The following is an 11,029-nucleotide window of genomic DNA, read 5'->3' as shown; positions in this document are numbered from 1 at the left end:
TTAATGAAATACAAAATACATTGCACTAGAAAATATGTATACAACATGTATTATAAGTTCAGGTTGCTGTTCAGTGCGAAATGATATTCAATATTTCACTTAACTATTGGGCGAATCTACGCTCAGAAATAACACCATGACGACCTGTAACTGAAAAAAAAAACATGACGACCTGTAACTGAAAAAAAACATGACGACCTGTAACCGAAAAAAACATGACGAACAAAACTGTTTGGCGCGTCGACCGAATGACAGTAAAATAATTCCTTCGCTTAACACCATACTATGCGGTCGCCTATGAAAGATAACAAATGAACTGAGAATAAAACAAAACAGTGAAATTGGTACGTTGTATGTATAAAAATGGTCCCCGTCATAATACTGATCAACTGTTTGCGTGTTCTGCAAAAATCTGGAAAGATACTAAATGTGTCGCGATTAATAGAATCATTTCAATAGCTATCCCTTCACACTCAAAGAAAATCAGGCTTCGGTTTTGATAAAAAAAAAGGCAAAACTCCACGCAGAAAATAACATTTGGTATCATAAAACGTAGTAAACCAAGGTTTAGATCACAAGAGATAAGCACCAAAAAGATGACTGTTCAGGTACCTCTACGAGACACACCAGCCGACAGATAGTTTACAACATTAATGTTGTGTAGAAACATTCACGAATGTAAGTAGCATCTTTTATTCTCTTCAGCCGCCACCCTGCGCTCCAGTACACAGTCCTGGTATACGCTTCAAGTTGCAAACAAGAGCTAATGGTAGATACAGGACTTCCAAATAAATTTGTCTAAGAAAAAGCCCAGGTTTCTCATTTTTTCTCAATTATATTAGGAGAACTATTCTTAAACTAATATACTATGTATGTACAACAAGTAATGACTATCAAGGTTCACAGGGAAGAATGTAACTGTAGCCTGGCGGTGAAATTTGTTATCCACTTTCTCAATAAATGAAAGACCCGAATGTTAGCTAACTGAAGCAGGAAGTATTATATTTAGCCTTATTGTATAGTTGACTAAAATAACCTTTCTTTCAATACAAAATCAAAATATCTTCATACTTTACAAAATATTAAAAACCCAAAAGCTACTAACGACTGACATCATTTTGTTATTAACTAGACAATCACAGTTAAGAAACGGAATCAATCGACCATCAAATTTCATTCCTAAAATTTTCACTTTGTTGTAAACAGCATAACGAGTTCGATGGTGACACGCCAAACATAACCAGCACCAGTTTTAAAGTGTAAAACGAAAAATGTACGAAACGACTAAGTACGAAAAATATAAATCCTTAATTTCAGTTCGCATGGAATTTTTTTCCGTTCCAATCATCCAAATAAGATCGGCCATCTAATGGATACCAGTTTCATTTTCATCGCAATTTAATTAAGTAGCCTCCATCATCCCCCAAAACCTATCAACTGTTTTCCCATACTATTGAAGCTACAAAAATACAAAAACAATAACAATTCACGATGTATCAAACGCTCACAATCACACACTCATAAAAACAAGCTACACGTCAAAAAGCTGCCAGTCCAGGCTCCGAGCTCACAACGCTCCTAGGGAGCAATGGCATCTTCAATATGAAAACGTGCACCATTTCTGAACCAGAAATGTTGTGGCATACTAAAAATGAATTCACTGTATCGTTACATTTATCGGAAATCTTGCTTCGTTAAAAAAACTGCACTTCAATATCGATTTATTGATGTGGACTTCATACGTTGAATCACGACTCACCCGGGCAGAATTAGTATGAACATACATAGCCCTAGCTTACAGCACTTACTTCCATGACTTCGTTTTCAACTCTAAACTGAAAGAAGCTAGAGCCATTCTGCCATATTAAAGAGCGCTTTCCTATTAAAATCAGTTACAATAGCTCCGACATCAGATAGTAAGCTACTGACTGATATAATAATTCATACGTGTTCCGGTGTAATTTTTGTCTCAGTAGAGTAAAATACGTGAGTAGGTCAATGTTTGGATTGGATTTTTTTCTCGCGATCGTCGTAGAGACTGAGCGGACACGTGAACTTCTTCCCTTCGACGAGAGACTTCAGACCCTCGCCTCCGTATGATACCAGCGGAGAAATTTCCACCACCACGGGATTCTCGTCCCAGTTCAGCTCCTTCTGGCTGCAATTTGAAGCACAAATTAGTATCAATTAATGAGTACTGAGGAGTAAGTTTTGTACTGTGAAACACTAAAAGATTTATTTGTGCGCAATTATGAAAATTGCCGAAGCCATTGAAATTTTAGCAGCATAGTAGAAAAACCTGTCTTGAGATTTTCATTGAATTCGCTGCAGCAGAACTATTATAATATTGATTACTATATAAAATAATTACTGACGTCACAAAAGTAAATAATAATGTTTGCAATGATCAGCGTCGGATAAAACGCAAGCTGCAGAGCGCTCAAATAACAGCAAAACTTGAAGTTTACGTTAGTAAGTCTTTATGAATTTACTCAAAAAAATACTATACAATTGCAGGTATTTAACTCGTATACATTGCAGGTATTTAATATCAAATAAACCTCGTACCAACGTGTATTTCTAAATCTAAAGCATTACATATTCTAAGCAACTTACATACATTACCAAACACGTCCTCTAACCTAAACGATGAAGTAAATGTAACGAAAGCATGAATCAGCATTGACATATTAAAACGACATAGAAATGGAATATAGATTATCATCTGGAAAGAAAACTTAAATGCACACCAAGCCCCAGGAGCCGTGAAGAGCCAAAAGCAAAAAACTGAACGGAAGAAAATTTACATCTTAAACAGAGATATCCGTTTTGATTGAATTACTAGAATCGAGTTTGGTAGGTTAGACAATCAATCCAAACTCAGAGCATCGCTGAAATTTAAACGTTTAGCTATTTTAGGGCTTAGCATAGTCTGATACCCAACGATCAATTTAGAATTGAAGCAGAAATTGTGGCGTCTAACCTTGAATAGAAAGAAAACAGAATCTGGTAACCGAATTAGAGATCATATTACCACCAAAAATGTCATGAAATGAACATTATTGAGACGCTTGCTTACCTGCATATATCGGGCTAAAAATAAAACTGCCATCGTTTTGCCAACTGCCATTTACAAGTGATAATTAATCTAGTAAAGTAAACATCACCATTGAAGCCATAGGTCGGTTACATAGATACGCAGATAACCGCAGGTTGCTGCTCAGAAAAGCTCATTCGTCAACACAGACACAAGGTGAGAAATCATTGCCGACTGAAACGTACGTACACATTCAACACAATAATCACCGCAAACTCCCGTTTAAATCGTTGATAAAATAAGATAATCACCACAAACGCCCAAGCGAAAAGTTAAGTATCACCAGGATGTCTTTTATAAATAACATAAAAAGTGCTAAGTTATTTTGAATGACATCTCATATTTATTTATTTAAAATGAGAAGCAGGTATGGCAACAGAAGCAGAGGGGACTCACTCAGAGTTATTATTTGTCTCCGGGCAGCCGTTTTCTGAACATTTAGGAGCACGAGCGGGGCTGGGGTGGGAAAGGTAAACAAAGGGAGAGGGTAAAACAAAGCTCAAACTCGTAAAACAATGAACGGGTCAAACTGACGCGAAATTCTTCGGCATATATAACAAATACGAATATTAGTTGCTCATTTCAGTAGGACTAGTACAAGTTTTAAATTGCATATTGTGAAAAACGTTTGATCTGGAAAAGTTGAAAGTTTGAAGAAAGTGAAAAGAAATACCAAGTATCGAATAAACTCGAAAAGGACAGATTAGTGCAATACGTTCACAAAAATAAAAATAAAACTTGAAAATAATTCACTATTTTCGTTTATGATCGGAAAAATTAAAGCAAAGTACCAGTCAACAACTCATTCATAATATTTCAAAATTCCCCCCGCCCCCCCAAAAAAATAAAAAAAAACAGGCGTGATAAGAGAGATAATAATTCTACCTAAAAACTTCAAAACCACATACATTGCTGGACGATCATACCAAAAGGATCAAACAATTTGGTACATTTATATCAAGATTCCGCAGCTCTAACGACGGTCGAATCCTATAAATGCATTTAAAGAAAGACTGTGATGGCCAAAAACAGTAATTTATGCGTATTAATACAGCTCTTTATGTGCACTAGTTGCAGAGCTTGCAACTAAAACCAAATTGAGTACAATTGAGAATACACATCACAAGGGATAGATAGTTTAGTGAAAGATAGTTTAACAAACTCATAAAAAAAGGCAACTGGAAATTATCTGATAAAAACCTTTTCACACATGAGCCACAAATCTTCACAGCCATTAGCAATCCCTTAAATATGGTCCACTCAAAAATATACGATTTTCTAAATGGGTTAAATAAACACGATTAACATAAAGCAATATAAAACTCTATTGCTTTAAGACGAATTAGCCACACGCCATAAAAATGCTTGGTGCCCAGCCTCCCTCACACTGTGCTGCCACACGCAATAACACGCGAAGTAACGACCTCATCAATTATTTAATTGATTATTGCTGTGATTTCCAACTTACGAATGAATAATTTCTAGCAATCGATAGATACATTATTGGAACGATTAATGTTCAGCATTCAAAACTTTATTATACAATTCAGCAAGGTTGGGAATCACTGCAAGCGTCGCTACTGCGACCAAGACGCAGCAGGTTACCTGAATTCACTACCGTTCACTGAGGCACCCAAATTGCCGGTCCTAAAGGAAAGGATTGCGGTAAAAAAAATACAAATCCAATTCGTGTTCGTGATTCTAGTCCCAAATTGATTATTTTGAGGTATAAGGGCTTGGTTGAAATCAGGGAAAAATCCCTTTAAACTAAAACACTACAGACTATATTCTCAATTGGAAGAAAGTAACACCATTGTAGAAAATAAATGTTGCTTAACCACTCGTCCATGGATACATTAACTTTTTAGAGTGCAACTCGTATCTACAGGTCTAGTAACGAGAGAAAGTCAGTAGTCAATTGGGTATATATATTTATACAAAGTATAGATGAAAATTCATTTCACTCTGAAAAGGCACACCACCTAATTTTTTAATATCTCACCTATGAGAGGCAGCAGAGTTCTCCCTGTCTGGGTAAAGGATAATTACCTTCCTAACAACAACATTCCATAAATACAATAAACGATGATATACTAAGTTTAGTATAAACATCCCACCTGGGAATGAGAGGCAGCAGTTCGCCCTGACTATCGACAAGCTGGCCCCCAGCGTGCAGCAGGTAGCGCTGGTGCAGGGAGTAGAGGCTGTGGCGACACGTGCTCGGCGTGTCCTTCTCAGCGCCGTCGCCGTTCTTCAGAGGAGCGAACTCGTCTTCTCGGATCACCTCCCAGACTGCCAGCGTGCTGCACAGCAAACGTCCATCTTAATTTTAGGCAAAGAAATTTAGGATCAAAATTTAGGGAGATTTTTTGGGTTTTTTTATGAAAATATTCTAATATAGGTATATTTTCATAAAAAATTAGGAAAATTTTTTAGGAGAAAAATTCAGGAAAATAAATTAGGAAAACAGTTTTTAGGAAAAACAGTTTTTTGGAAAAACAGTTTTTAGGAAAAACATTTTTTAGGAAAAAATTTTGTAGGAAAAAAATTTTTAGGAAAAATTTTTTTAGGAAAAGCCAAGCAGTCAAACAAAAAGATGCTGCTCATCAAACTTTGAAGTCAGTTGTGATGAAGATGAGTTGACGCGGCAAGAAACTCAAGCATTTAAACAGAGAGTGATGCTCATCAAACGTACATGTCAGTTATAGTGGAATGACTTAGTAGGCATGAAACCCTCGAATTGAAAGAAACAGATTGAACAATGAAACATTGCATCGCTCGCCGCCCAACTTAAACAGCTAATTATTTATTAATTAAGTTATCAACATGCTATCGAAATGTAGAATAATAGGGCTAAATGTGAATAATCTTGCTGCCAGCTGTAGGAAGGGACACATGAACACAAGCCTAAAGCACTGAAACCCATAACAGAGATGGGACCATAACCTGTTTCTAATCTAATATCAATAATTAAGCTTACTCACATCCGATCATCCCATACAAAAAAAAAAGAGGAAGAAAAGCAAGGAGCAACATCACAGCACTCGTGCTTCCAAAGGTGGAAAATACAAATACCCATCCTTTTTTGACTATAGAACACAGCATCGATTAAGACTCAAAATAATCAATAAGAACCTAGCGCACTACATTAATTAAGACTTATAATAATCTTTCAGACCCGGGCCTAAAACTCCATATAATCTCTCAGACCCTACAACTAAGATTTAAAATAATAACTGAACTCTGACCTAGAGAACTGGAAGACATCGAAGACAAATTTCTCCATCTTGATGCCGTTGGGAGCTTCAGGCTTGACTGTGTTGCCGTGAGCGTCGCAGTGAGGGATCTTCTTCTTGGCTACGTGGTGTCTCATGCCAGCCTCGTAGTCGCTGTTGGTGCAAGGTAACATTTAGTTACACATAAATAGAATTATCTTACATTTCTAAGTCAGAACTGGAAATTATTTAATAAATGGATATAATTCATTAAGTTAGGAGACGCGGTTCCAGTCTCGAATTGAGGTATCAATTTACTTCTGATATTAACCATTTCAGGAAGCGAGATTTCATGTAAACCTTGCAGAAAATATATTCAACGCACTATTTAACAATGGATACAATTAAAGTATACAAAAAAGTTTGTTTATAGTAAATATTGAATTTCATGTAAATCGTAAGGAAATGATTGTCTTGTAAAAATAACAATACAATAAAAACAAGAAATATAATGCAATTTGGAACAAACAGTAATATAATGCAATAATATACAGGAACAATACAGTACATAATGCCAGTACTTCACCACACGAAAATGTCTGAAAAAATTACTATTAAAATGCAACAAATCTTACAAATGGTATCCTCCCGCACAAATGCATCCAACATATCAATTCTTGTTGCTATCTCCCACGGAAAACTACAGAGAAAATGAGCAAAGATGGTAGACAGGCACGTGCATTTCAAAGTAAATATTTTCAGGAGATAAACCTATAAACAAACGTAAAGAATAAGAGTCGTTAAAGCCTCGCAAACAATACTCTCTCAGTCGATAAAAACAGACATCATCATTTTTAGCAATAATGGAATATCAATAGGTATAATTTAAAGGCCGGGAAGGCAGGAATTAAAGGAATTATACGAACACAAAAGATTCAGGCAACACACATGTTACCTTCCGCACAATGCAGAAATGATTGACAAAACAAAACTAGAATAAGTTAAGAGTACCATTACAAAAAAAATACGCAAGCAAGGTCAGCAGTCTATTGAGGTTCATTAAACTAGGTTAGGGGCAACCAAATATATAACATACTATATACGGATGCTGTAATGCTATACAATAACGGTTAAATAAATATCAGTTTATCCACAACAGTTGAGTTGCAGATAACACAATTACTTCACGGCAGGCGTTAAAACGAAGCAAAAAACGGACATGTTACAATACTTTGTAAACGAGAGATGCAGAAGTATAACATACGCGACTATTTATAACAGCAGGTAAGTATTAAAATACTTGGAAATGAACTAGCAACAAATAAATACTGTAGTATTTGTCAATGCCAGGCCACAGAGACGTAAGAATAAACGCATGACAGCAAGACTACGTGGTACATACGAGGGCTGACTTCTTCGATACTCACCGACTGCCATCACCATAAAAAAGAAAAATACTATTAGTCATACATAATGAAACTCGGACTATGCGTGTAATAAATGCTGCAGACAGGAAATGTTGATAATTATTATTTATGGTGGTAGGATCTTTTCCTTTCTTCTACTATTACCGTTGAAGATTTTCCTCGAGCATTAACACAAGCCTACTTCTGATACGTGATTCTTCCCTCCAGGCCCGAAATCTAAGGTATTTATGTGGCCTATGCAAAGCTCAACGATATTAAGACTAATTAAGACTAATGATACGCGATATTAAGACTAATTTTCACCATGTCTCATCTTTAAGGATACTAGGTAGCCTATTGATACATTCAATTTATTGGTCTTGTCTACTTGTCTTAAAACATAATTTCAGCCGTTGTGTTAAATAGTTTCATGGCATAAACTATCAAAATTTGCACTATAGGCATGGTAGTTACAGGAGTAGTATTTTTCGTTTCATATAGGTGCAACACTGGAAGCTCTAGTTTGATAATAAAAAGAACTGCATGTTCCGTTACAGGGGCCGAAAAAATTACATCACCAGAGTCTTTCTTAAACAAATTTTTTAGCATTATTGATTGAAGCCTGCACCAATATATTGATTCCCCATCTATCCAAAAATTGCATCAGCTTTTGCGCCAAAGTTTTTTGTTTAATATTTACGCTGCGAAAGTGAACTCACTAGACGACATTCTTGAGGAATTCTTGCGTGAAGAAGTGGTTGCAGATGTTGCCAGCGGAGAAAGTGAGGCGGCCGTCTGGGTTGCGCTTCTGGGCGGTCTTCAGAGTAATTTCGCTGTACTCGACCACCTGGTACACGTCGTCCACCTTGCACACCACGCCTGTAACATACGTGCACGTTTTAACTCTCGCGGGGCCTCTGCAAGGTTTGTCTGTTAAAGAAGTTAACTCGTGACAGCTATATGATGGGCGCTTGGAAAATCTCCTTTCATAATCATGAAAATAATCTAATTCCACTAATAATCAGCCTATAGCCAACCACATAAAATGAGCTAGAACTTGTAATACAGTGGCGAAGGTAAAGGATGAGCAAAAATTTTTAATCTTGCGACTATCACTGAGCAAAAACAGAGAAGGCTGTGATTACCTATTGACCATTTATGAGAAAAAATTTGAAGCCCCATAGCCAATTAATTGTGTTTACACGATTACAATACCAGGGATGCGCACATTAAAAAAAAGCATAAACTCGTGCTATTTTTCAAATAAACAAAAATTCCAATCTTTTTTTACCGACGCTAATAGGGGAATCCTAACGATCAAGCAGGAAACAACTTGAGCATGATCACCAGCATGTTTAAACCGACGCTAACAGATGATAGCAAACAATTAAGCAGGAAAAATGTTCTCACCAACAGCCTCAGTGGGGAAGGCTTTCTCGACGACCTTAGCTCCGCAGTCGGCGCCCTTGTCCATGCAGTAGCCCATGAAGACAGGGTCAGCCATTTTGACCAAGATGTTGTCCACGCAATATACGTGAATGTATTTAACGCCACGACGATCCATGTCCTCCAGGATCTTCTGAGACTGGAACAGAAAATAATGCATACATTTAACATGCCGTACGTATATTGATACTGATATAAATAATAGGATTATTAGATAAGATTGAGCGTGCTAAAAATTGACTGTAAGCATGAAAAATAACGCTCGGAATCGTTTACCTGCAATGTCACATTTTTTTATCTTTCTTGCAAAATTAATAGTAATTAAGTAACATCTCGCCAGAGCAAAAATCGCACACATGACTTTAAGATATATAAAAATAATCCACGTGCCAAAACACCATCAAATAACAAGTTTACAACAGAAATGCAACGACAAACTAATGCTATACTCACTCGAACCAGCAAATAATAAGTCTACAACAGAAATGCAACGACATCCATTGATAAAGCTAATGCTATACTCACCCGAAGTGCTCTGTAGAGACCACCGTTACCGTCCGGTGCTCTGGCAATCTTCCCAGGAGCCTCGAGGATAATTTTGCCGTCAAATGTGAAGCAGGGGAGCATGCCTTGCTCGAACACGACCAGGTTCTCCTTCTGCAGCCCGAAGTAGTCGTGCTTGGCAAAGAACTCCATGGTGGGCTCCTTGGTGTGCTCAGACGTCATGATGTACCATGGAACAGCTCCAGACTTGCCATGCATCGCAGCACCCAACTCCTGGAGCTTCACCAGCCGTTCCGCTTGGATCTGCAATACAGAACACATCAATCAAAATTTCATTTTTATTATAGGTTTATCAAAGATTATCTATAGAGCACGTGATTTATCATATCATTTTATTGGTAAATAACAAGATATTCGTCGGTAAGTTTCGGATAACAACAAACTAAAATTATTACTACTTAATATGAATTACAAGAAAACTTCCAGGGCAAATTTTTTACAATAAAATAGTACCGAGCTCAAGTTTCTCCTAAACTGTTCATAGTAATAATAATTTTAATAATAAAATAGTAAAACTAATTACACTGGCCAGAAAACTGGAATCAAAAATTTGGTACTTGAACCCTTACTTCTCACAGACTCGAACGAAATTCAGAGCGGGAGCAGGACGCACCTGGTTTCTTCACACATTCATAAAAGATATGAATGAATTTCAGAGATAATACACGTACCTGATATAAGGTCCACACATTCATGAATGATATGAATGAATTTCAGAGGTAATACACGTACCTGATATAAAGTCTTGTGTGAAGGCAGGCCCACGTCATACATGCCCTTAGGGTATGACACGCCCAGTCTCGTGCCCTGCCCGCCCGCCAGCAGCAGCACGGCCACCTGCCCTTCGCTTACAGCTTGCAAACCTAAGCATGCAGACAAAATATAAAGAATTTGCAACAGTTACGGTAGTTATAAATAATAATAATTAATCTTAAATGATCAAAAATAAATTGCATCTACCAAATACTCGGCAAAAACACGCTACGTTAACCAGAATTATTTTTGACATTATATCCAGTTCTCGTATAAAGGTATAATGTATATATGATAGCAATACACATATTCCCAGGGAATTGCACCTTCAGCGTCCAATTTAATTGAACCAAGAACCCCGCACGGGATGAAGGAGCTGGTTCCTAGTGCACCTTATGATCCTAACACTTCTTAGTTTACTCACTAACTCGTGCCAGCCTCACTGAGTACCTCATAAGCCATGATCTCCTCACACCCTGCAGCCCAGCCCCACTACCCACCCCGCTCCTCATAAGCCCCACCACCCACCCCGCTCCTCATAAGCCCCC

General features: G+C 37.3%; 1 protein-coding gene across 1 annotated transcript in view; it reads right to left on the bottom strand.

The window, feature by feature from the left end:
- Positions 1-336: 336 nt before the first annotated feature.
- Positions 337-11,029, bottom strand: part of LOC108677160 (UDP-N-acetylhexosamine pyrophosphorylase) — a 23,437-nt gene continuing 12,744 nt past the window's right edge. Inside the window, exons 5-13 of the mRNA XM_047883124.1 lie at positions 10,916-10,949; positions 10,461-10,591; positions 9,690-9,971; positions 9,129-9,303; positions 8,438-8,597; positions 6,346-6,486; positions 5,215-5,400; positions 3,494-3,553; positions 337-2,158 (exon numbers count right to left, since the gene is read on the bottom strand). Of these exons, the coding sequence (XP_047739080.1) occupies positions 1,996-2,158; positions 3,494-3,553; positions 5,215-5,400; positions 6,346-6,486; positions 8,438-8,597; positions 9,129-9,303; positions 9,690-9,971; positions 10,461-10,591; positions 10,916-10,949 (1,332 nt within the window). The 3' untranslated portion in view covers positions 337-1,995. The remainder of the gene's footprint in view (positions 2,159-3,493; positions 3,554-5,214; positions 5,401-6,345; positions 6,487-8,437; positions 8,598-9,128; positions 9,304-9,689; positions 9,972-10,460; positions 10,592-10,915; positions 10,950-11,029) is intronic.

This window comes from Hyalella azteca, unplaced genomic scaffold, assembly GCF_000764305.2.
Source record: "Hyalella azteca isolate HAZT.00-mixed unplaced genomic scaffold, Hazt_2.0.2 contig12068, whole genome shotgun sequence".
Lineage (NCBI taxonomy): Eukaryota > Metazoa > Arthropoda > Malacostraca > Amphipoda > Hyalellidae > Hyalella > Hyalella azteca.
This window is presented reverse-complemented; position numbering and strand designations above follow the sequence as displayed.